Source organism: Panthera uncia, chromosome F1 (genome assembly GCF_023721935.1).
Source record: "Panthera uncia isolate 11264 chromosome F1, Puncia_PCG_1.0, whole genome shotgun sequence".
NCBI lineage: Eukaryota > Metazoa > Chordata > Mammalia > Carnivora > Felidae > Panthera > Panthera uncia.
Genome location: NC_064813.1, coordinates 66,049,570 through 66,074,061, shown reverse-complemented (window position 1 = coordinate 66,074,061; position 24,492 = coordinate 66,049,570). Strand labels below are relative to the sequence as shown.

Here is a 24,492-nt window from a genome sequence, read left to right as displayed (position 1 = left end):
CTGTGTTATCAGTAAGGCTTCTGGTCAGCAGTAGGCAATTAGTAGTTAAGTTTCGGGGGTCAGAAGTCATACGCAGATGGTCAACTGTATACGGGAAGCTAAAGCCATTTCCCATCACTTAAAGAGGCAGAGAGGATTTTGAGTTGAATACAGTCAGCTCCTGCCTGCTTTGTTTCCACGTGTGTTTGTTTCCAGCTCATCTCTGGGTGAAGAGCTGCCGGGGTCTTCTGCCCTCCACCTACAACAAGCAGCGTTTGGACCAACCTGCAGAAGCTTCCATCTGGCTGAAGAATTTCAAAACTACAAATGAGCGTTTCTTGAGTCAGGTGACCAGATTCCCGGAAGCTCGATGCTGGACAGTCTTTATTTCATTCTGTTTTATTTTTCAGTGTACTTATTTGAGAGAGAGAATCTAAAGCAGGCTCCAGGCTCTGAGCTGTCAGCACAGCCCTATGTGGGGGTCGAACCCACGAGCCATGAGATTATGACCTGAGCTGAAGTTGGACATTTATCAACTGAGCCACCCAGGCACCCCTAATTTTTTTTATTGTTTATTTTTGAGAGAGAAAGAGAGACAGAGTGCAAGTAGGAGAGAGGAAAGGAAAGAGGGAGACACAGAATCCGAAGCAGGCTCCGGGCTCCCAGCACAGAGCCCAAAGTGGGGCTCGAACCCCTGAACCGTGAGATGGTGAGCCAAGCCAAGGTCGGATGCTTAACCGACTGAGCCACCCAGGCGCCCCAATGCCGGACAGTCTTTAAATAGACTTTACCTTCTTCGTGTCTTGAGCACCAGACTATGGAAAACTAGCATTGTAGCTGGGATCGCTATGCCATTCTGTATTTCTTTCATATGTTCTACTGGCAGCTCACAACCTGAAACTTGCTCGTCCGTGTGAAATAAAGAAGCGCCATGAGCTGTCCCCCTGCAGTCCAGATGGATTCATTGACTTTTCCAAAGCTACAGCCTCAAATTCTCTAAAGCACATTTTCAGCTACATAAGTTTCTCCAGATGAGGTCTTTCTTGAATCCAGAAATGTATTGGTAAAATGGTTCTTTGCTCTAGTGATTCTCGGATACAATCTCTAGGCCAAGAGTTTTCAACTCTGGTTATAAATCAGAGTCTCTTCGGAGCTTGTTATAAATGTGGATACCAAGGCCTCATCCCAGACCTTTTTGGTCAGAATCCCTTGTGGGTTTTGGTTTTAAGCTTTAGGCAGAAAAGGGCTAGAAAGCATTCCCTTCCATACTGAAGTCTCTTACAGGGCTTAAAATACAGGGATGCCTGGGTGGCTTGGTCGGTTAAGCCTCCAACCCTTGATCTGAGCTCAGGTCTTGATCTCAGGGTCCTGAGTTCAAGCCCTGTGCTGGGCATTGAGCCTACTTTTCAAAAAAAGAAGGAAAGAAAAATAGATTAAACCCGACTCTAAACAACCTTACCCTCCTCCCTTCTCGGATACAGATGGGTTCATCTTTAGGCTAAGGGGCCTTTTTTGGGTTTTTGTTTGCTTTTAGATAAAAGTTCAAGAGAAGTATGTCTGGAATAAGCGAGAGAGCACGGAGAAAGGCAGCCCTCTGGGAGAGGTGGTGGAGCAGGTATGAAACAAGACAGCGGCCGCCCGTCCTCTGTCACAGCAGGGGAGGCCTCTTCTGGGACCGCCAGCCCCACCTCTCTCCCCTGCAGGGCATCACGCGGGCGAAGAACGCCACGGATGCAGTCGGGGTTGTTCTCAGAGAGCTCAAGGGTCAGAGTTCTTTGGGCGGGTTTCGCCTCCTGGTGGCGGTGGATGGAGTCAACGCTCTCTGGGGAAAGACCACACTGAAAAGAGAAGATAAAAGCCTGGTAGGAAAACTGGGTTTCTCTACTCTGGTTACTCTGACTCCGGCACTGGCACGCGGAGGCCGGGACTTGGCCTTGTAGCCCAGGCGGCATGTCGCCTCGCCTTAGGAGTATTTGAGTTAGGAGAGGGGTCCGCCGTCCATTGAAAAGGGAGAGCGTCTAGAAGGGCACGTCACGGCGGAAGCTGTTTTGTCAGCTTTTTCCTTCTCTTCTGTCTCCTCAGTGGGGCTGAGCGATGGCTTCTGTGTGCGGCGGTCAGACCATGCTTCCGCAGCCAAGAGCAGAAACATCGAGGGAGGCGGTGGTGTGGGCCCAGGCCGCTCTCTCCCTTGCTGACAGGTTTTAATCAGAAACCTGGCAGGGTGGGGCACGTGGCCGCAGGCACCGTGGTCACAGAGCAGTGCAGGATTTTGTAGTCATTGGTCTCGGGCGGGCACCCGCACAGCGCAAGGACTGACCTCGGCCCCGTCCCCCCCCTTCCCACTGACCCGGCAGGTGGCCCCCGAGGAGCTTGCGCTCGTGCACAACCTGAGGAAAATGGTGAAAAACGACTGGGTGAGTATGTGCGACGCCTGATAGTTTTCGGCTCCGATTTTACACCCAGAAAGTTCTTGTATCTTCCTTAATTGCCCTAGCAGTGCCGAAGTTTAAAATCTGGATATTTGGTTTCCTATCTTCCTGCTCGCCTTGGATACAAGCCACTGTACTTAAATCCTGGCATACTTTGACTCTGCAGTTGTTCAGAGTGGTTTTATATCTTACCAACTTCGGAAAAGATTTTGATAAATTGAAGATCACGTAGCAGTTTGCCGTCAGCGCCACACCAGAAGTGATAACCTACTTAGTTGCCATTCAGCTGTACTAAAAATCGACAGGTGATTAAAATGCACTTTTCTGGGGCGCCTGGGTGGCTCAGTTGGTTAAGCGTCCGACTCTTGATTTCAGCTCAGGTCGTGATCTCACAGTTCATGGGATAGAGCGCCACGTGGGGCTGAGCAAGGGGTGTGGAGCCTGCTTGGGATTCTCTCTCTCCGTCTCTCTGCCCCACCCCCATGCATGCTCACGCTCTCTAATTAAACTTCTAAAAAAATAAATAAAATGCATTTTTCTTCTTTTCATTTTTTTAAAATATTTTTTCACATCTTTATTTGAGAGACAGAGAGAGAAAGACACAGATTCCGAAGCAGGCTCCAGGCTTGGAGCTGTCAGCATAGAGCCGGACCCTGGGCTCAACCCACGAACAATGAGATCATGACCTGAGCTGATGTCCGTCGCTTAACCAGCTGAGCCACGCAGGCGCCCCACTTTTTCACCTGTTTCTGATTCAGCTTTTTGTCCTTTCTTTCAGCACGGAGGCACCATTGTGTTGACTTTGAGCCAGACTGGATCCCTCTTCAAGCCGCGGAAGGCCTATCTGCCTCAGGAGCTGCTGGGAAAGGTCCAATCTTTAGAAAATCTGGTTCCCCTTAGTCACTTTGTCAAAAGAGATCTCTTTTTCCTTTTGGACATAATTACAGACTTGGAGAACAACCATATTCATGTATGACTTCACCCAGATTCCTGAACGTTAACACTTTACCATATTGGCTTTCTTCTTCTCCATTTTTCCCCTGAATTATGTGACAGTAACCTGAGACACGATGCCTCTTTTTTCTTAAATAACATGTATTTCCTAAAATCAGAGACTTTCTAAATATAGAACCACAGCACAATTGTCAAAATCAGGAAACTGGCATCGATAGAACGCTGGTACCTAATCTGTAGGACTTCGAACTTTACCAGTCACCCCACATCCTTCACAGAGACAGAAAGTCCCGGATCGTGCGTTTGATGGTCTTGCTCTGTCGTCTCCTTCAAGGGGGGACAGTGCTTCAGTCTTTGAATATTTAGATCCGTGTGTTTGAAGCGTACTTGCCACCGTGGGTTATCTTACGGCTCGGCTGGTGTTGTCTCCTGATCATGTGCAATGGTAGCCGCAGGGCTGGGTCTCTATAGTATCCAGCCTCGGGAGGCGCCTGTGAGACCCAGTTCTCCCAGTGACTCCAGGGGTGAGGTTGGACACTTGGCTAAGGTGCTGTCCATCTGGGTTCTCGGCAGTAAAGTTACTATTTTCCTTGTGTAACAAGTAAGCACGAATAAATGGATACCTACTTTGAAACTAGGTAACTACCTGTCACTCCTCAAGCCTTCCCTTACTGGTTTGAGCATCCACTTGTGATTCTCCCCAGAGTCCAGCGGAGACATTTGCAAAACGGTATTTTCTAGCTCTCTTGTGTCTTCTACACGGATCCCTTGGCTTCCTGTCACATGCAGGAACTTTCCTTCCTCACTCCTTTCTTTCCAGGTGGACATACAGGCTCCTCTTTCATGAGCTTCAAACCTTTACTGTCATTATTGATTTGGGTGCTTAATTGGTCCCAGATCTGGCCTGTAAAAGCCCCTTCAGGGTGGCTTCTGTGCCCTCTGCACATGCCCCCCATCAGTCTGTAGGCCCTGATTTACTTCTTGGCAAGAAATAGGTTCCGCACTCCTCTCGTCCTTTCTATGCCCCCGTCCTAGCCATTCCTCCGGGCAGCCCTGATTCACGTTCGAGGAGAACGGTTATTTACTTACCAGGGCCCGGGAGGCGCCTGGCTGGCTGAGGTGGCGGAGCGTGCGACTCGGTCTCGGGCTCGTGGGTTCAAGCCCAACATCGTGTGTGGTGCCTGCTCTGCAGAAGTGTTTAAAATATGCTCCCTTTAAGAGGTGGACCCAAATTCCCCACCTCTTGAGCGTGAACTGGATTTTAGGTACCAAGATGTGAGTGCCAGGTGTGCTCATAGTTGCTGGGGCATCACTGCCAGGAAGTGTGAAAAGAGACACACACGTGTGTACGATCCTCCTATCTGTCTCCGTACGGACACACCCGTACTTGTCTAACATTTGTTAGAAAACCATGTGTCACATGGATACGGGCTCACATCACAGCGTCCCCTTCCCCCTTCCCGTATCCGGAACCCTCACCTCCAGCAGTAAGAAGGCTGCTCTCGGCATCCTGTGGACGTGTCCGCGCGGTCCGAGGCGGCAGAGTAAGCTGCGTGACCACCGCCCTGGACTCTGTGAGAACAGAGACGCAGACTGGGGGCCGGTGTCTGCCCAGCGCTGCCGTGTCCGGCCGCGGGGCCCCCGGGCCAGGGCTCTGTTCGGAAGCCAGGGGAGTGTCCCTCCTCTGCCCGTGTTCGGCCTGAGATCTGGAATCCAGTTTGAGCTACTTGTTTCCGTTCACGTTCCATCTACTGGGTCTTTTTCCGCATCCTCCTCAATTTCGTTTCCTGTTTTCGAACTGAAGAACAGTCAGAATGGTTGTTGACTACTGGAGTCAAAACCGTAAAAAAAATGTTTTAAATATGCACGTATATCCACATGTTGAATATCCATGTAAACCCACACGCAGAAGACTGCTGTCTTGTGCACACGGCCCAGTGGCCGTGAGGGGCCGGGCGCTGTGTGGAGCCCGTGAGGCCGGGTGGCCCGCGAGCGAGCAGAGGGCGGGAGAAAAACAGACCTCGCCGTCCGCAGTCCGAGTGCATTTGCTCTCTCCTCCGGCTCGTCACTTGACGGACACCGTCTTCATCCTTTTCCTTCTCCAGGAGGGATTTGATGCCTTGGATCCCTTTATTCCCATCCTGGTTTCCAACTACAGCCCGAAGGAGTTTGAAAGTTGTATTCAGTATTATCTGGAGAACAGTTGGCTTCAACATGAGAAAGGTAGGTGAATTTTTCGGGGTTTTATGTTCAGGGTCCCACTGAGTCAGAGCCATGACCTCTTCTTCCCTCGGCAGCAGCCTGTAACTTGTGTTTCCCTTTTTCCCTTTATCCCGACCCCTCTCTGGCTGGCTGCAGGGTGTGGAGAGGGGTGGGGGAGGGGAAGTTACAGTTTACTTTACAAAACAACAGGACATCTCTCCCCAGATTCTCATGGTCCAGAACCCGGTGCTCACGGAAAGAGGCGGCCAGGCCAAGGCCAGCCGTCGGGGGGGGGGGGGGGGGGGGCTGTCAGCTCTACCTGCCCTGTGCGCCCGCAAGCATTCAGCTGTTTGTTTCGGTTTTGCCCTCCCCTCTGGGCGCGGGGGGTCCGGGGAGACGAAAGGCTGACCGCTCTCTAGGTGGTCGAGAACTGGCCGAGAAGGGGTGGGTTATCCGGGGAAGGGAGGGAAGGGTGTGGAGCGGCTCCTGCACGTGGCGGGCTGGGGGGCACGGCTGGGGAGATTTCCAAGGGGGTCAGCAGGTTTGACAAAGTGCTAGAGGCCAGATGTTCTTGGCTCAGAAGGAAGCAGATGCTGAGCCAGAGGAATAAACAGAAAAGGTGGTCGCTTACCGGGAGAAAGGCTCTGGAAGCGAGGCCTTGGGAGTGTCACGTGGCCGGTGCCGACAGAGTTTTTGGGGTAACAGTGCTGCAGGAGAGAACTGCCAGCTGTGTGTGTCCGCTCCCCGCCCCCCCCACCTTAGCTCACACAGAAGAAGGGAAAAAGGAGCTTCTGTTCCTGAGTAACGCAAACCCTGGACAGCTGGAGCGGCTGTGCGCCCACCTTTGAGCCAAGGTCGCGACGCGCGTGGACGACAGCGGACGTTTCCTCTCACAGACCCCGTCGGGCGGGGGGGCCACACGGTCCACGGACAGAGGGCCCTGCGCCGCAGCGGCTCCCCCGTGAAGTGACCATGTGGCAGTGAGGTGTCCTCTTGTTCCCGAGACTCGTGAGAGCTTTTCAGGGGTGGTTTTCGTTTTGTAAGTAATTATGGATCTGTCCTTAAAAATAAATGATCCTTCTCAAAGTGTCGCGTTAGATTTTTAAGATGGAAAGAGCCTTCCTGTGGCCAATTTGAATTTCCCCGAATTCTGCTTGTGAGGAGTCCGAAGAGACCAGATCCTACAGAAATCTCCAGGAGTTCTATCTTCCAGACTTGATGCGGCTCAGGAGCCCGAGATTCACACCGTAACTCCTCCCCCACAAGCACCTACACCGACTGCTCACGTCCTACTGACGCTGCCACCACTGCTCCCGGGAGCCTGACCGAGGCCCCTTTCTGCAGGTTCCGGACACGGTGTGGAGTGAGGAGGGAGCGCGGGGAGAGTGGTTCTGTCTACGCAGCCACCTGCAGGGGACCGGAGGACACGGTGACTCAGATCAGCCTCGGCACAGAATTCTCTGCCCCTGCCCACACCGGTGGTGTCAGAAGTTCGAGTCCCGGCTGCCACTTACTGGCGGTCTTAGGGCCTCGCAGCCGATCTGCTTCTCCAGTGTCCCCTGACCTCTGCTTCACCTGGTCTGAGGGCAAGAACGCCCCGCCGTCAGGGGGCCGTGAGGACTGAACCACACGGCATGTGGACGGGGCCTCACACGTGGCGGGCTGCTACCGTTCGGGACTTGGATTTGAGGGAGACAGTCTCCCCCTGGAGGGCCGGCTTCCCCTGCCTGACCCTCCTCCTCGAGGATTCCGTCAGCAGCGGAGCCTCGCCCGACCCAGCCTCGGTCAGCGCGGCCAGGCTCCGAGGCGAGTGCCCTACAGGCCTGCGGGGTCAGCCGCCACCACCGGAAGGCTCTAAGCCCTGTGACAAACCCCTTTAGTGTGGTTCTGCCCTCTGAACCCCGACTGACACACCCCCCGCCGGGGACGGTCACGGCCAGGTTTCTCTAACCCTGAGCTCAAAGCCCTCGGCCTCTCCATCCGCTCCATCACTTCCCGCTCCAGCCCCTCTCGTCCTTTGTGCCGGCCTGCTCTCCACCCCCACCCCTGCCTCCTCCCTCCCAATGCTTCCGAGGCCCTAGTGAGCTGTGCTGCGGCCCGGGTCACCCAGGGGCCTCAGTCCACCTGTTCCTGTTGTTGCCCTGTGTGCGTTACAGTCCAAGCCACAAAAATAGATCTCATGGAAACCAGCCTCCTTCCTCTCGTTCCCCTTTTCTAGAAGCAACTTCTGTTACCAAATCCTAGACATAAAACTCTACACAAAAAACAGGCTTTTGGGGCACCTGGGTGGCTCATTCGGTTAAAAGTCCGACTTTGATTTCGGCTCAGGTCACAATCTCACGGTTAGTGGGTTCAAGCCCCGCGTCTGGGCTCTGTGCTGACAATGCAGAGCTTGCTTGGGGTTCTCTGTCTCTGCCCCTCCCCTCAAACAAATAAATTAAACTTTAAAAAAAAAAAAATAGGCTTTTTTTAAAGCCTTTTTTTTTTTTTTTAAGTTTATTGAGAGAGAAAATCCCAGACAGGTTCTGCGTTGTCAGCACAGAGCCCAACATGGGACTCAAACCCACGGAGCGCAAGATCATGACCTGAGCTGAAGCTGGACGTTTAACCGACTGAGCCACCCAGGCACCCCTAAAGAGTTTATTTTTAGTAAACTCTACACCCAGCGTGGGGCTTGAACGCACACATCCAATGTCCAGAGCCCCACTCTGCACCAACTGAGCCACCCCACTGCTGTAAACCCCCAGCCCCCGGCCTCTGCCACTGAGAGCAGCAACCCAGAGATGGCCGCAGCTCCTCTCCTCCCAAGGGGCGTCTGCACCCCACTGGCAGACCTGAGCCTTAGCCGCAAATGAGGCTGGGAACCCGGCTTCCATGTCTGGGTGGCTAAACCCCTCGATAGGCCTCATCTTCACTGACGGACGTGGAACGGTAAGCTGTACGGCTGTCCCACCCCACCACAGGTCCTACTGAAGAGTTCCCATCGTTCCTTCTGTCATTTGCTAAATGTAGACTCAATTTTTTTCCAAATCCTCTATCATAATCTGCCCCACCCGGTCCTCTTTTTCTTAAGAGCCTTCTACTATAGACTCAATCCTCATGCCCCGATTTCTACTGGCTCCTTGCTAAGCCTGCCGCATAGTCTCTTAGGGCTTCTCTTAATCACTCAATTGCATTGAGTCCAGATTCGAAAGTAAGAAGACTGTCTTAATTTTCAGATGACAGCCCTGTAGAGAGAAAATCTTAGGCTCAAAACATCTAAATATAAGTTCAGCAAGGCCACAATACAAGATGAATACACAGAAACCAATTCTATGTCTCTGTTACAGCAATGAAATAAAACTGCAATTAAGAAAGTAAATTCAAAGAGCAGGAATACAAAGTATTGGCAATTTTAGCAGAGGAACTGCAAAATTATACACCAAAAACTATAAATTGTTACCGAGGGAAATTGAAGAGGATCTAAACTGGAAAGACGGTCTGTGTTCACAGGTTGGAAAACTCAATGGGGTTAAGATGTTAATTCTCCCCAGACTGGCCGATAAGTGCAATCAGTATTAAAATTTCAGCAGGCTCTTTTGCAAAAATTGGCAACTGACCCTAAAGTTCATACAGAAAAAAAAAAAAAAAAAACCTGGAGTAGTCAAAATGACTTTTTAAATAAGCAAACTGGGCAGACTTACTCTTCCTTTTTTCAAAACATCATCTAAAGCTACGGTAACATGGCAGCACGGTCCTGGTACAACCACAGACAACACTGAGTCCAGACAGAAGTCTCGCGTTTACGGTCAACTGATTTTTAACAAAGATGTGAAGGCAATATATTGAGGAAAATCCCCAAAAGACTGTGCTGGGATAGCTGGTTATGGACAAGCAAAATCATGGATTTGGACCACAGATTTACACACACACTCAAAATGTATCATGGGGCTAAGTGTAAGAAGTAAACTATAAAACATTGAAAAGGGGGGCGCCTGGATGGCTCAGTCGGTTAGGTGTCCGACTTTGGCTCAGGTTCACCGTTCATGAGTTCGAGCCCCACGTCGGGCTCTGTGCTGACAGCTCAGAGCCTGCAGCCTGCTTCGGATTCCGTGTCTCCCTCTCTCTCTGCTCTTCCCCCACTTGCACTGTCTCCCTCTCTCTCTCTGCTCCTCCCCTGCTCATACCCTCTCAAAAAAAAGTAAAACATTAAAAAAAAATTTTTTTAATTATAAATAAAAGAGAACAAAACCTTCATGACCTTACGCTGGACAACAATTTCTTATATATAACACCAAAGATACAGTCCATAGAAGAATACTTGATAAATTAGACTTCATGAAAATTTAAAATTTTCATTCCAGAAAAGATCCCATTGATTAAATTAAAAAAGAGGGGCGCCTGGGTGGCTAGGTTGGTTAAGCGTCTGACTTTCGTTCAGGTCATGATCTCACGGTTCGTGAGTTCGAGCCCCCGCGTTGGGCTATTTATTTACTTGCGTCACCATTTGAAAGGAAATTGCAGACAAGTCTTTTATCACATTTCTCCTAATAGGATATTCTCCTATATAATCAAAATTCCATTATCACACCAGAGAAACCCGTCATCGATATAATGTTCAATAACACTATGCTTTTTTAAATTTCTCCAGTCATCCCAACATCTTCATGGCTACCCACCAGCACCCCCCCCCCACCCCCCGTTGCCAATTCGGGTTCCAATCAATGTTCACAAATTACATTAACAATGAAATATCTCTTAAGTGTCCTGTTACCTTCAGTAGACCCTCTGGGGTTTTGTTGGTGTTGTTATTTGACATTTTTGAAGACATCTGGCCAGTTGTACAGACTGTCCAACATTCTGGACTCGTCTAATTGTTCCTGCAGATACAGGTTAAAGGCTTTCGCGAGCACAGTGGGTGGGTGACGAGTTCTACTGGCCACACATCACATCACTTCGGTTGGTTCCGTTACTGGTGATGCTAAATTTGATCACTTGGTTAATTTTGACATCCGTCATCATAAAAATACGCTCTCGCAATGGGATCAACAGCGTAAGTTCAGCTGTGGCATGCTTCTTTGAAATCCTGAAACCTTCCCGTTGACCAACAAATTACCACCCACTGATGATCTTCGTCTGAGTAAGTTCTTACATTGATACCTGCAATTGAAATCAAAATTCTATCCTTCCATCTACATTTACTAGCTGCTGTTCTGTCACCCCTAACACTCTCCCCTCTTTTTTTTTTTTTTTTTTTTTTTTAAATCTCCTTGGGGACACTTTTTTGAAAATACGGTGTTTAAATACCCCGTGAAATTGGAACAGACCAACAGAACAGGATCGAGAGCCCGTAACATAACATAAAAAGCATTAATATTTGAAAAGGTCCATGAATGTGACTATGTTTTAAAAAGCAAAGCAAACACAAACTCTATTCTTCTAAAAACTTCCTTTAAGGCAGTGAAAAAGCAAACAGTGGTAGTAGATACTTTCAACACACACAACTGACAAACGGCTTGTATCCCGAATCAAGTACTGACTCCCACAGATCAGTAAGACAATCCAAAAGAAAGACGGGCAAGAAACTTGAACATGCACGTCACATAAATGGATCTCCAACTGGCCGATAAACGTACGAAAAAGTGCTCTCAGCCTCATTAGCAGTTAAAAGCAGTGATGAGGACTACAATCTTTAAAGGTAACGGTGCATCAACTGAAAACTCGCCCGCACCGGTGGTGGAGGTTCACACCGATCAAGAGTTTGAGAAGACAGGTTTGTGCTATTTACCAAGCTCGAGGACAGCCTCCACTCCGACCCAACGCGTCCACTCCAGGTGCGCGCCCCGCGGAAGCGCGTGCAGGTACAGCGGCACAGGGGGGGCTCGGCGCACGCCCACCCGCCGCCAGCGGGGGCGACCTCGGCCCGCCGTCGGCGCACCCCTCGGCCGCGGCGCGCCCGCGCAACGGGGCCACGAGAGGAGCTGCAAGTACGCGCAAGGTTGGAGGAGAGTTTCTCAGACGACATCGAACAAAAGGCAGACGCAAAACACTGCCAAGGGCGCCTCATCCACGGGGCGTGGCAGACAGGCAGTCGGGCCAGCCCGCACTACGGGAGGCGACGCCGACGCAGCGACCGCAGCCTCCTCCGCTCGGCCGCCGGCGGGACCCACGCGAGACGCCAGGCCCCGCCCACAGCGCGCCACGAGACGCCCGGCCCCCGCGCCGGCCACTTCCGGCCGCGCCGGGCCCCGCCCCCCAACGAGAGCTGGGCCCGCGCCGGCCTGGCCCGAGTGCAGGCGGGGCTTCCGAAGCCCGACGAATCGCTCGCCCTACGGGAAAGGACTTACGTGTGGACCAGTACTGCGCGGGGGCGGAGACCCCGCCCACAAGCCGACGATCCAATCGGCCCCGAGCGGCGAGTGGGCCGCCGCGCCTGCGCGACCCAGCGGAGCCGGGCGGCATGGCGGGCGGGGCCCGGGAGGTGCTCACGCTGCAGTTGGGCCACTTTGCGGGCTTCGTGGGAGCGCACTGGTGGAACCAGCAGGTGAGGCCCGCGGGCGCTGCCGCCGCCGCGGGGCCGCTCGGGATCTCCAGCCGCCCCCGCTGAGGCCAGGCCTTCCCCTGTGCACCCCCAGGATGCTGCGCTGTGCGCCCCGACCGGTGCCGAGGAACCGCCCGGAGAGCTGTGTCCCGACGTCCTATACCGGACCGGCCGGACGCCCCACGGCCAGGAGACGTACACGCCGAGACTCATCCTCATGGATCTCAAGGGTGAGGCGGCGGCCGGGGTCGGCCAGCGCGCAGGAGCCCCCGGGCGTGCGGACCGGAGACAAGCAGCCGCAGGGACCCGGTGGACTGTGGCACTCTTGTGGGACCCCGCGGTGCTCCCCTGCTACGGCCGCACAGCTCACGCCCAGGCTGGGGATGGAGGAGAATCTGGATTCTCCCAGACGAGGGTTTTACCGGGCTCAAGTGTGTGCACGAAAGCTCGGTGGCAGCAGGCTGGCAGGAAGATTAGCCGGAGGCGGGGAGGAGCGAGGCCTCGACCCGACGCTGCCTGTTCTTTTTTGTACAGGTAGCCTGAGCTCCCTAAAACAAGAAGGTGGACTCTACAGGGACAGACAGCTGGATGCGGCAATAGCATGGTACTGGTGACGTTCGCAGTGGGAATGTGCACAGGAAGCTGGACAGCTGCGGGGAACCGTCACTGAAATCCTTCTCCGTTTTTTGTTTTTTTGTTTTTTTTTCCAGGCAGGGAAAGCTTACCACACACAGGGAGGAACTCTATCCCCAAATCCCTGGCCTCCAGGACCTTCTGAGTGCAGAGGTGAGGGCCTCTACTGCTAGAGCTAGAGTGGCCTCCACTGGGGCAGAGAAAAAGGATTTTGATCATTTTAAATATCTTGGGATGGCATTTTGGGAAGCAGCACTTTTTTTCCTACAGAATGTGACTGTTGGGTGAAGGCAGGCTGTAGACTTGGTCAGAATCCAAGAGAATCAGTCAACTTTTGCCTGTAGACTGCCTGGAACTAAATGCAGATTTCTCTCTGCCCCTCCCCTCCCCCCCAGGGAGTGTTGAGTAGTGATGGGATCTGGAGGGTCAAGTCCATTCCCAATGGCAAAGGTGAGACTTCACCAAGTACTACAGGGCAGGGAACCGGGCAGAACAGCAACAGGAAGAACACTTCTTTTCGTTTTCCTTCAGGTCCCCCACCGCTGACCACTGCTGCAGCCCCCAAACCATTCACCCCCACAGAGGAGAGCATCAGAATCTGGTCGGATTTCCTCCGGGTCCATCTACACCCCCGGAGCATCTGTATGATTCAGAAGTACAACCACGATGGGTACGTGGGCCCCAAAGGGTGTGAACCGAGAAACGGGATCCCCACCGATGTTGATGAGGCTCCTGAGGCCACCTTCCCCGCCGTCCCTGCAAACGGGATCTTGCGGGGCCGGGGGGGTGAGGGCCGGGGCTCCTGCAAGTCCTGGTTGTGGTCACGTCCGGCAGGGAAGCAGGTCGCCTAGAGGCTTTCGGCCAAGGCGAGAGCATCCTGAAGGAGCCCCGGTGCCTGGAAGACGTGGAGGACAGGCTGCACTTCTACGTGGAGGAGTGTGATCACCTGCAGGTAGCCGTGTGGCCAGGCGGGGCCTAGGCAGGACCTCGGCCTGCCCCGTCTTCCATCACCGTCTCCTTCCAGGGCTTCCAGATCCTGTGCGACCTGCACAACGGCTTCTCTGGGCTGGGTGCCAAGGCCGCCGAGTTGCTACGAGACGAGTACTCAGGGCGGGGAATAATAACCTGGGGCCTGCTCCCTGGGCCCTACAGTCGTGGGGTGAGGACACCTTGGGGAAAAGTCCCGGGGCATGGAGCGAGACCGCCCAGGGAGAAAACCGCGTAACAGTCACTCTCCCTTCCCCCAGGACCCCCTGAAAAACATCTATCGTCTGCTGAACACAGCGTTGGGCCTGGTGCACATGTCCGCCCACAGCTCTCTGGTCTGCCCCTTATCCTTGGGCGGGGGCCTGGGGCTGCGACCGGAGCCACCCGTCACCTTCCCCCACCTGCACTATGACGTAAGGCTCGAGGTTCCTGTTGGGACTGCAGCCCCCACCCTGGCCTTTCTCTGCCACCAGCCCTGTTCTCGAACCCTCCGCTTGTACTCACCCGCGACACGGCCCCTTTGGAACACACTGTCCTTTGTCAAAGCGCCTGGACGTCTCTGCCGTTAGGGTTCTGCCTTCACACTCTGCTTTCCAGACCCTGAAGGCTAAGTGCCCTTCTTGGTATCTTCACAGCCCGCCCTGCCTTTCCACTGTGGTGCCATCCTGGCCACAGCCCTGGACACCGTCACTGCTCCGTACCGCCTCCGTTCCTCGCCAGTCTTCATGGCTCACCTGGCAGACATGCTGAACTTCTCTGGGAAGAAGGTACGGAGCGCTGCACAGGCGCCGGTCGCAATGGAGAGAAAGCCGCTACTTGAGCTCTCCCTTCTCTTTAGGTGGCGACCGCAGCGGCCACCATCCCCTTCCCCTTGGCCCCAGGCCAGTCCCTTCCCGACGCTCTGGTGCAGCTGGGAGGGGCTGCCGCGTGGACCCCCCTGTCTGCGTGTGGGAGCCCTTCTGGAACGTGCTGCTTCGCCCAGTCCGTGGTGCTGAGGGGTCTGGACAGAGCGTGCCACACCAGGTGAGGGGGCAGGTTCAGGGAGCCTGTCGGACTTCGGACTCCCATCCTAGTCTTGCGCACACCTCTGGACATCCTGATGGCATCACCCCACTCTTCCTTCTTCTGCCCCCCCCCCCCCCCAAGAAAAGACCCTCAGCGTCCTGCTTCCGCTGATGGCCTACAAACAGGAAGATCCCTAGTTCCTGGTCCACAGATTAATGGTGGTTTTGGCTCTGTTCCGGCAGCCAGCTGGCCCCGGGGACCCCTCTGCCCTCGCCTCTGCACGCGTGCGCCACTGGGGAAGACGTCCTGGCCCAGTATTTACAACAGCAGCAGCCCACAGTCAGGAGGTCAGTGCGATGCCCACTCCCCGCGCCCAGACCTCCTTCAACTTCTCGCTCAACCCCTGCTCTTGCCCCACAGCTCTGCCCACTTGCTGCTGGCTCCCTGCATGGTGGCTCCCCCGTACCCCCAGCTCTTCTCCCCAGGCCTCAGCCAGCACGGTTTGATTGTGGATGGTCCCCCATCTGGGGCAGGTACGTGGGCAGTGAGGGTATGGGAGAGGTTTTACCGTATCCCTTCCTAGATGAAGGTTCTTAGCAAAGCCCACAGTTAAACATCCCTTTATTCACTTGGTGGCCCTGAGGGACGTGGCCTTCCTCTGGAGCACTGGTTTACCGAGGGGATGGCACACAATCCAGTGAGTTCACTCTCCCATCCAGTCTGCGCGGCAGAGCCCAGGGTAGAAAAACCATTTTCAGGCCTCCTTTTGTGTCCCTCCACAGCCGTGGAGAGCATCCCAGTGCTTGGGGCCCTCTGCTCCTCCTCGTCCTTGAACCGGACCCTGGGAGACCTGGCTAGAGAGCTCACCAAGCTCGATGTGCGGCGCTGGGCCAGCTTCCTGGCCGCCGGCGTGGAGCAGGGGGACCTGGACGAGGCCCTGCAGGAGCTGCGCAGCCTGGCCCAGTGCTACCGGAGTGGGGGTGGCCTCGTGGACTAAGGCTTCCCGAGAACAGGAAAGAGCTGGTTTACAATAAAAACTGCTGGATATGGGAGCTCAATGTTCTGGGACTGGCTACACCGACACAAGCACTTCGTACGTCTAGAACCACTGTGGTGGGATCACAGAACAATAAATATGTGCCATCAGACCCGGGCGGGGAGGGGGGCGGGGGGAGAGGGGAGGTAGAAAGGGAGCCAAGCCCACTCCCTCGATGCTGTTCACGAGTACGTTCAGAAAGACCCAGAAGGACTCGTAGGCTAGCAGAGCCATCCGCCCCCAGTCGGCCTCAGCCCCCGCGCCTCCGGCCCTACAGCCTGAGCCCCGGGGGTGGGGCGCCAGCCAAGCACAAGCACCGCCGGCTGGGGCCAGCGGCTGACACCGCCACGCGCCCAGGGTCACGGGTCACGCGTCCAGCTCCTCCTCCGACAGGAGGTCCCCGCGGTCAGACAGCTGGTCTGTGTTGCTGGTGCTGGTCGCGTCCTCCTCCTCCTCAGAGCTGGCCTCACAGGCCGTGTGGAAGAGCCGCATGAGTTCCCGGAAACGGTGGGAAACCTAAGGCCAGAGAGGAAGGTTCTGACGTTGACCGAGCAGTACGTGCCGATCGAGCAATCGGTCTGTCCCCCACAGTGAGGTCGGGAGGGCTGTGTCCTCCCCGCACGAGAGGGGACTCCGGTCGAGAGGCTTAGCAGCATCTGGCCCCAAATCATATGGCTCCCGAACACGACCTGGAACGTCTGTGGGCTCCTGACAGTCCACCGCCCTCTCTCGAACCAAAACCAGACTCCCTGACGAGTCGGGCCCCTCCTCGGGGCCCACCTGTACAGTCGCGCTTGGTGTCCTGTCTCTTGCTTGGCCGACCCAGCCTCTCCTCGCCAGTCCGTGTGCTTGGATCCCCTGGGGCCCGAAGCTCTGGCAGGGCTTTCGCCGCTTACCTCGGTCGGGGTCTTGTTTCCTAGCTGCTGGGAGATGACGCTGAAAGTCTGTGGCTGTGCCCCCCGCTCCTGGCACATGGTGAGAATCACGCGGTCAGCTTCCCTGGAACCCACATACCACGATTAACTCCAGATTAGCAAAATGGACACGTGCACTCATTTTCCAGATACACACGCGGCGGCCCCCCCTCCACCTACCTGGTCCACAGCACCACCTTCTCCCCGGTGGAGCTGACCTTGCTGTTGTTGGCACAAACAGTAGCTTCTGTGGTCTTCGGCTGCTGCTCTCCCACGGGGGCCTTGCCCTGCACTCCACAGTCCTTAACCAAACCTCCCCTAGGGGCTTTGGAAGAAGTCTCTGAGGTGTCCGTTCCCGACGACTCGTGGACGGGGGACATCCTGTGTGCGGTCTTCACCCCAGCTCTGCTCGACAGCAACCAGCTCCCCGGACTGTCTGAGACCTCAGACAACCGTCTCCTCCCTAAGTCTCTGGTCCTTGAGGAAACGGGACTCAGAAAGGAAGCAGGGTTCTCCTCGGTTCCAGGCCGTTTCTCAGTTTCCGAAGCATCCCAGGCGGGCACGGAAGCCTCTGGCTCACCCACTGCCTCCTGGTCCTCCCCCTCATCCTGAAGTCTAGGGGACGCCTCAGGACAGGGCAGGACCTCACGCTCAGCCTGGTTTCTCCTAACCACGCAGAGCACAACTCCAGGGCTGGAGGAAAGCTGAGGAGTCTCGGGTGAACAGGGCGGTGGGCCCCCCAGGACGAGCTGCTCTGTCAGGGTCACTTCCTGCGTGCTCCCCACTGCTGACCCTGCTTAGGAGGAAAATAAGGACCTAAGAGGACGGATGGGGTCAAGGTGCACCTGGGACGCCCGGTTACCACAGGGCCGCACAGGTGGGCTATTGTGATGGAGCCCCAATCTCAAAGAGTGCGGTGGGGCTGGCTGAAGTCACTTAAATGAAGACAAAAGCCCGACTGTCAAGGCCCAGAATGGCGGTCTTCAGGACGCAGATGACCAGGGTCCGGAGGGCAGGGAAGAGAATGCAGTCACGCTGCCTCGCACTCCCAATTCCTCGAGAGGACAGAGGCCACAGCAGAGCAAGTTAAGGCCGGACAGAGGATCTCCTATTACTTGTTCGTTAAGAGAGGGGGTTCTCCGTCCAAGAAGGACTTGCTCATCCTGGCTCAGAGACGTTCTTGGTTGAAGCACGTAAGGACATGGAAAAGGGGGGAAAGAGGCCGGGCTGGCAGAACACTCACCTGGAACAGGCAGAGCTCCCCTGCCGGCCGGGTCCTGGGCGGCCTCAACGCTTTCCCGCTCGTCTGGGACTTCCTCCTCCAGCAGGTCCTTGCCCTGCCCGGCCTCCTTAGCACCGGGCACAGGGCTGGCCTCGCGGTGGGGGCTGCCGCCCGCCGACTCATGGGGCTCCTTGCTCTTGTAGGATCTGCCGTCACAGACCTGCAGGAACAGCCTCCTTGGTCAGGGGTCTCCTGACTGCCTTTTTCTCTGGCGACCAAGCCCTGCCCCCACGTCCGGCAAGTACACCTGCTCCACCAACTTTAAACGACCTAGAAGGCGTCTGGTTCTACCCGCCGTTCTCCGAGCAAGGACTGTATCTTGGCTGCCAACCAACCCTACTCTAGAGACCCGGCATTACTTCGAGGGTCTGTTTTCTTGACACAAGTGTATCTCATTAAAAACAAGCAAGCAAGCAAGCTGAGAAATACCTGAAGCAGTTCATTGTTATCCAATTCCAAAAGCTTTACCCACGGGACTTTTTTTTAAGGTGTATTTATTTTTGAGAGAGAGGAGAGTACGTGCACGTGAGCACGCAGGAGAGGGACAGAGAGGAGACAGAGGGTCTGAAGCAGGTTCCAGGCTCTGCAGTGACAACAGAGAGCCCGATGCGGGGCTCGAACTCACAAACCATGAGATTGTGACCTGAGCTGAAGTCAGACACTTAACCGACTGAGCCACCCAGGCGCCCCATCCACAGGATTGTCTTTAAAAAGCAAATCCATTGCACACGTGTACAAGATTCTATTTTGACTCAAATAGCGCGTGCACCGCCTATCGCGTGGGTGCCGTCCTTGCAGGAGCTCAGGGCGGTGCCCCGTGCGGGAGCGTACCTCACCCCAAACGGGGAGGCAGTGCAGACGCCCGCCCCTCGGTGCGGCCCGGCCCGGCCCGGCCCGGCTCACCCTGCTGCTGCAGCGGCTACACCCTCTTCTCTTGCTTTTCTTCAGCTTGGGATCGGGGCCTCCTTCGTGGCAGGAGCAGGCACAGTCCCTGGCGCCATCCGGCCACTCGGCCTCCTAGGAGATACCGGGCTTGGTTAGCCGCCCAGCACGTCCGGGACCGAGAGAAAGCGGAGTCGTGAGGCCTCAGAACAGGTCGCCCCAGCACCCACACCGACCTCCTCTTTCATGAGCCCCCAACTCTCCACTCAGCCCAGGAACGCTCAATCCCAGCCTGTTCTAAATCCCCGAAACAACCCTTAAATGACCCAAAGATGGACCTCTCCCAGTTGCCCAGATGTTTCAAGAAATACTTAAGTCACATACAATCTGAGGCAAAGTCCCAAGAAAGGCCGTCACAAGGTGTGACCTGACTCGACCACCTTCGCTCCTGCCTCCCCGTGCCTTGAGCTCTGCCCCCTCCCAGCCCCATTGAGGGGGGCTTTCTTTGTGCTTTTGGAGGCCCCCACACGACACTGTGTTTAGTAATCTCGGATGCAAGTTATCCCAACCGACAAGGAAACTGAAACCGAGAGAGGTGAAGTAAGCTGCCCAAGGTCATCCAGCTAAGAAGCCGTTTTCCGCAAGGGAGAGTAAAAGACATTCAGGAAAACAGACTCCTTGGAGAGCAGCAGAGGGCAGGGGGTCTGTGCAGACCTATTCGCACCCCAGCACAGCCACTTATGGACACGAGGCCCTGGCGACAGCCTCGCCGCGAATGTCCGTTTCTGCCTCTGTGAAATGAAACGAGAGCAGTCTCTTGGGGGGACTGCCACGGGGCTCACCGAGAGAATGACCAGGTACGTGCCTCTAGGAGCCACGTGCACTTTGTCACCAGTACTGCTAAAGTGGGGGCTCGCTTCTGGATCTTCATACCAACAGAAAGGAAGAAGACAAGACCCAAGAGAAATAGCTCCGAGCAAGAGAGAAGAGGGGGAAACCTCCTCCTGATGGGGCGGCTGGGGGGTGCTCTCCAGCATCCGCGCTCCTCCCGCCAGGGGCTCCGCGGCCTGACCTCGGGCTCCTGCAGCACGCATGGCACGCTCGGCCAGAGAAATGCTCACGGAACTCAAGGCCTGATTCACGACCGACAGATCACGCCCAACAACCCAGGTACCTTATCATGATTTTGGACCCCGATCTCTTTTCTCCTTTTGCTCTTTGAGGCCGTGGGCATCTTGGGGGGCTCCTCCTCCTCTTCCACATCAGGCAGGGCCACTTCTTCAAAGCCGTCAAACTGGGGGACGAGTGGGTGCTGCTCAACGCAGACCCTGGGCAGGCACCCCGCGCTCCCACGGCCATCCCGCTTCCCAAAGCCCCGCAGCCCCTGGCCCCGCACCTCGTACTCCTTCTCCTCTGTCCAGTTGATCTCTTCAAAGTCGCCCAGCCGGCTGGCCGCTGGGCGCAGGTGATCAAAGAAGACGGAGAACTCATCCTGCAGGTGGTCGTGGCCCTTGAGGAGCTGCCACATCTGTGTCTTGAGCTGAGAGGGTGTCAAGGGGCAGACACGTCCCCCGGGCTTCTCCAGGTGGCCATCCCACACCAGACCCACATACTCCCAAGGCCCACTTCCCTGGTGCCCTGAGGGACACACAGAAGCCTCTCTTTGAAGGCTAAGGGTTCTTCACTGCCCCCTCCCTGCTCGCGAGCCTGCGCTGGAAGGGTGCTAACAGTACGTACGACCCCCAATGACGACACAAACGATACGTGTGACCCCCAGCTCAGGCAGCATCACCTGCTCCCTGCACCTCCCTCCCAGGGCACTGAGGGCACCTTGAGGCAGTCAGGCTCAGGTTTCAAGGGACAAGCCCCCCCGATTCCAGGACCTTAGGCTTTAGAAAAGCCTACAAAGTCCTCCCCTTCTACGCCCCTCCAGACGTCCACGGTCCCGGCAGCCAGAGAACACGGCCCGGTCAGGGGACGGTGGGAGGCGCAGGTGCGCAGGGGGAGGAAGCAGGACGGGCAAGGTACCTCGCTGATCTCCTGGGGCAGGCAGTCCGCGCAGCTCTGCAGGACCTTGATGATCTTCTGGTGGTGCGAGGGGTTCTCTGCAAAGCAGATCTCCAGCTGCCGGAGAAACTTGCGGCTCTTCTCAAAAGCCTGCTGCTCCTCAAACTACCACAGGGGAAAGAAGGCGAGAGAGTCCCCTGCGCGGCTGAGCAAGACCAGAGTGCTCTGAGCAGAAGACAGGAAATGCGGGCCGGGGACTGAGGTTGACGGGGCTCCTTTACAACCGCGAGGTGGACTTTAAGACCTGGAGTCCAGGGTGCCCGGGTGGCTCCGTGGGTTGAGCGTCTGACTTCAGCTCATGATCTCACGGTTGGTGAGTTCGAGCCCCATATCGGGCTGTGATGACAGCATGGAACCTGCTTCGGATCCTGTATTACCCCTCCCCGACCCACCCCCCACCGCCACCTCTCTCTGCCCCTCCCCTGCTCATTCTCTCTCAAAAATAAACATTAAAAAAAAAAAAAGAATATGCTAAAAGAGCCAGGCGTCCACCCGAGGGTTGCAATGTCAGCCAGCCCACGACACCGGGGACGTGAACAGACCCAAGAGAAGCGCACGTTGGGGTGCTGGGGTTTCATGGACCGTGAAGTCACACACTCAAGGCCCTGTGGCACCACACGGTTTACAAAGACTCTGCACACGAGTGCTCGTCTAAGCCTCATAACCACAGGGGAAGAGCGGATGGCAGGGTGTGCAATCGCCCCGTTCCCGGGGCAGCTGGGTGGCTGTCGGTTGAGCAGCCGACTTCAGCCCGGGTCACGATCTCACGGTTCGTGAGTTCGAGCCCCACATAGGGCTGGCTCTCTGCTGTCGACACAGAGCCTGCCTTGGATCCTCTCTCCCTCTCTCTGCCCCTCCCCCACTTGTTCTCGGTCTCTCCCTCTCTCAAAAGAATAGACTTAAAAACCAAAAATCACCCCGCTCCCGTGTGACCGCCTCAAGACCATCAGAACCATCTCGCTGCACCACTCATTCCGGCGTCTCTCAACCATGACAAGACATCCAGAACTACCGGGCTATGCCCTCATGTTTACACATTTCTCTCCCAAACTTCAGATGTCACCTTACGTGCCGGCCATCCCACACCACCGTGCACGTGACACAACTGTCGTCCCTTGCCCCGTTCCACCGACAGCCCTCACTCCTCCCTCCCGACGTGTTCTTCTGTGAGGCCTTGTCACCGGGAAGCGCTATGCACATTTCCTGTTTCTGTCGGTTTCTGATCCTCAAATCTACTTACTATATACATTTCACCGTTTATCACCTGACTCTCCCAGGAGAGTGGAAGCTCCACGTGGGCAAGGATGTCACCCTTTTGTAATGGCTGTACTCTCAGCACCTAGAGCTCTGCCCAACACGTACTAGGCACTCAGGTAAGTGTTTGTTGAACGAACGCCTGTTTTACAACAGTGAGGCGCAGAGGGCACGTGATTTACCTGAGGCCCGTGAGGGCAAGCAAAGGTACGACCCCACATGGCACACATAAAGAAATGGGGAGACGAGGGGCCGGGAAGATCACCTCTTGAAAAGAAGAGGGCTCTGTGGGCCATGCCAGGGTCATCTGACCGGGGGACGGGCACAGTGTCCGTGAACCTCGCTCGGCCCCACTGTCACCGGACCCACCAACCCCATCCACTTACTAATCCACAGGCCAGAGCCTGCTCGGGCAACAGGAAAGCAGCAAAGTCCTTGAGCAGCTGAGGCCAGTCCTGGAGCAGGATCTGCAGGCTTCTGTAGAGATCCACAGCGGTCTGCCGCTGAGGACTTGACTCGAACTCATAGATAACCTGAAGGAAGTCCTCGTACTTGCCAGGGGCGTGCCGCAGGGCTTCTCGCACCTGCGCGGGAGACGTGCCACCATCAGTGCTCTGTCCGCGGGCCCCAACACGAAACAGCAGCACGGACCGAGGAGCAGGGGCCCCGCTAGAGAGCTCCGAGACCCGCCCTGCACAGGCCGCTCCCGACAGATCCCCAGATCTGTTCGTGGCGGACACCGCGCCGAGCGAGGCACAGCTCTCTTCCGGTGGCGGGTGTCCACAGACCACAGCCCTGCCCACGAGACCAGCAAGTTTCTCTAGCTCACAGTCCTACCCTGTCCCGGACTTCAGCTCCCCGCTGAAACAGAGAAGGAGCGCCCTGTGCACAGCATCCACTGAGGGTAAATAATACAGGAGTCAGGAAGGTGAGGCAGGACTGTCACTGCGAGCACACCCCCTTGCCGGGGGGGGGGGGGGGGGACCAAGAGAATGAGACTGTGGCACAAGACAGGAACAGGCTGGCTCGTGTCTCTGGAGACCAAGGTGCTTCCCTGAGGTCCACCCTCGGGCCGATGCACAATAGGTCTTTCTTCTCAAGCTGAGAGCCCGGGAAAGGCCCTTATTAGCCAACCCGTGAAGTCCCCCTCACGATGATGGTGGGATCACCTTTCCCAGCTTTCTGAACAACAGAGGGTGATGCTCAGGGACTACGACAAGCCACGTATCACTGAGCCCTGTGCCTCGCGGCCCCTCACACAGATCCCTGGAAGAAGCAGCCGAGCTCGGAGGGGCGGTAACAGGAAGCGGCATCTGCCTACCCTGGTCAGGTAAGCCTGGGCGAAGGCCAAGTCCTTCTGCTCCCTGAGTGGGTCCCGCTCCAGGATGTCCTCATCGTACAGCAGCAGGAGCTTGGAGGTGTCCTTGCTGGCCCGGGCCCGGCCTCCCCGCCGGCCGCGAGCCCGCTGGCTGCTCCGGCCCTTCCCGGCAGCCCTGCCACCCTCTCCTGGAGAAGACACCAAGCCCACGGTTGCTCTGACCCCACCGCGCCACCCTTCCGCCCCGGCTCCTCAGGAGACCCCACCCCCTGCTCCGGGTCTGGGAGGGCCTCGGAAGAAGAGCTGGTGGGAAAGTGGCGGGAAGGCAAGACTGGCAGGTGAGCCCTGTGCGGGCTGCACAGCCGTGCTCTCTGGGACGCTCAGGGCACCTCCGCTACTCCACTGAGAAAGGGAGTCCTGAGAGCGAGCACAGTCCTACGCTGGGCTCTCGGAGGACTACATGTTGCTGAGGAACGGCAGTGTCTTCTGAAATAAACGCAGCTCTCAGCCTCACACGTGACAGACGGATTGAGCACCACCGAAAACCCGGGATGAACCCGGTAACAAATCTAACAGCTGGTACAAACCAGCACAGGCACCGACCGGGCAAACGTGTCTGGGGAGGGCGGAGGGCAGGGGAGGTCCAGAGGATTTCCTCGGAAAACTCACACCTGGTTTCTAGACTGTTCTGCACACCCGGTAGAAAGGAGGCCAGCTGGGCCCCGCACACGCCCGCACGCACACTCACCTGGCGGGGCGCTGCCGGCCTCCGCCTCCGGAGCTGTCCTGGGCGAGGCAAAGGTGGCCGGCGGCTTCTCAGCAGGGTCTCCGGCGGCCTCATCGGTCATCTCATCCTCCTTCTGCAGGCTTTCCATCCCTTCTGCCTCTTCCTCCTCCTCCTCCTCAGGCTCAGAGTTCTCTTCCTGGGAGTTCTCCTCCTCGGACTCGCCCTCCTGGCCCGCGCGCCTCTCAGAAGCCAGCCAGGTCAGCTTCTCCATCGTCTCCTGCGACCCCCCCAAGAGCATCCCCA

General features: G+C 56.1%; 3 protein-coding genes across 11 annotated transcripts in view; 2 read left to right on the top strand and 1 right to left on the bottom strand.

Annotated features, from left to right (window-relative positions):
* The window catches only part of DAP3 (death associated protein 3), a 320,245-nt gene extending 313,595 nt beyond the window's left edge, over nucleotides 1–6,650 (top strand). For all 4 annotated transcript variants that reach the window (XM_049634866.1, XM_049634867.1, XM_049634865.1 and 1 more), the window contains 7 exons: nucleotides 196–326; nucleotides 1,514–1,594; nucleotides 1,683–1,841; nucleotides 2,334–2,393; nucleotides 3,187–3,276; nucleotides 5,468–5,585; nucleotides 6,327–6,650. In XM_049634866.1, the coding sequence (XP_049490823.1) occupies nucleotides 196–326; nucleotides 1,514–1,594; nucleotides 1,683–1,841; nucleotides 2,334–2,393; nucleotides 3,187–3,276; nucleotides 5,468–5,585; nucleotides 6,327–6,412 (725 nt within the window). In that variant the 3' untranslated portion in view covers nucleotides 6,413–6,650. The remainder of the gene's footprint in view (nucleotides 1–195; nucleotides 327–1,513; nucleotides 1,595–1,682; nucleotides 1,842–2,333; nucleotides 2,394–3,186; nucleotides 3,277–5,467; nucleotides 5,586–6,326) is intronic.
* Nucleotides 6,651–11,870: 5,220 nt separating this feature from the next.
* On the top strand, nucleotides 11,871–15,767 carry MSTO1 (misato mitochondrial distribution and morphology regulator 1). Of its 3 annotated transcripts, XM_049634849.1 has the most exons (14): nucleotides 11,871–12,087; nucleotides 12,179–12,314; nucleotides 12,619–12,688; nucleotides 12,795–12,870; nucleotides 13,113–13,167; nucleotides 13,249–13,387; nucleotides 13,552–13,669; nucleotides 13,742–13,876; nucleotides 13,965–14,117; nucleotides 14,340–14,471; nucleotides 14,543–14,727; nucleotides 14,952–15,056; nucleotides 15,130–15,242; nucleotides 15,492–15,767. In XM_049634849.1, exons 1-14 carry the CDS (start codon nucleotides 12,004–12,006, stop codon nucleotides 15,704–15,706), a joined length of 1,716 nt encoding a protein of 571 aa, XP_049490806.1. In that variant the 5' UTR covers nucleotides 11,871–12,003; the 3' UTR covers nucleotides 15,707–15,767. The 3 variants fall into 3 exon arrangements, with proteins under 3 accessions (XP_049490806.1, XP_049490807.1, XP_049490808.1); XM_049634850.1 differs by lacking the exon at nucleotides 13,965–14,117; XM_049634851.1 differs by lacking the exons at nucleotides 13,742–13,876; nucleotides 13,965–14,117 and having other exon boundaries at nucleotides 11,872–12,087.
* LOC125925698 (GON-4-like protein) overlaps nucleotides 15,314–24,492 on the bottom strand; it is a 72,538-nt gene continuing 63,359 nt past the window's right edge. For all 4 annotated transcript variants that reach the window (XM_049634844.1, XM_049634842.1, XM_049634845.1 and 1 more), the window contains 11 exons: nucleotides 24,211–24,466; nucleotides 23,466–23,650; nucleotides 22,531–22,728; nucleotides 20,852–20,995; nucleotides 20,220–20,363; nucleotides 19,998–20,117; nucleotides 18,845–18,958; nucleotides 17,903–18,101; nucleotides 16,840–17,452; nucleotides 16,642–16,744; nucleotides 15,314–16,261 (listed from right to left, as the gene is read on the bottom strand). In XM_049634844.1, the coding sequence (XP_049490801.1) occupies nucleotides 16,112–16,261; nucleotides 16,642–16,744; nucleotides 16,840–17,452; nucleotides 17,903–18,101; nucleotides 18,845–18,958; nucleotides 19,998–20,117; nucleotides 20,220–20,363; nucleotides 20,852–20,995; nucleotides 22,531–22,728; nucleotides 23,466–23,650; nucleotides 24,211–24,466 (2,226 nt within the window). In that variant the 3' untranslated portion in view covers nucleotides 15,314–16,111. The remainder of the gene's footprint in view (nucleotides 16,262–16,641; nucleotides 16,745–16,839; nucleotides 17,453–17,902; nucleotides 18,102–18,844; nucleotides 18,959–19,997; nucleotides 20,118–20,219; nucleotides 20,364–20,851; nucleotides 20,996–22,530; nucleotides 22,729–23,465; nucleotides 23,651–24,210; nucleotides 24,467–24,492) is intronic.

What these genes read in the sequence shown, in the direction of transcription:
- MSTO1 (XM_049634849.1), top strand. Translation starts at nt 12,004, where the DNA reads ATGGCGGGCGGGGCCCGGGAGGTGCTCACGCTGCAGTTGGGCCACTTT. An exon ending in CGCACTGGTGGAACCAGCAG is followed by an intron (nt 12,088 to 12,178) that starts GTGAGGCCCGCG and finishes GTGCACCCCCAG; the next exon opens with GATGCTGCGCTGTGCGCCCC. An exon ending in CAGAAGTACAACCACGATGG is followed by an intron (nt 13,388 to 13,551) that starts GTACGTGGGCCC and finishes CACGTCCGGCAG; the next exon opens with GGAAGCAGGTCGCCTAGAGG.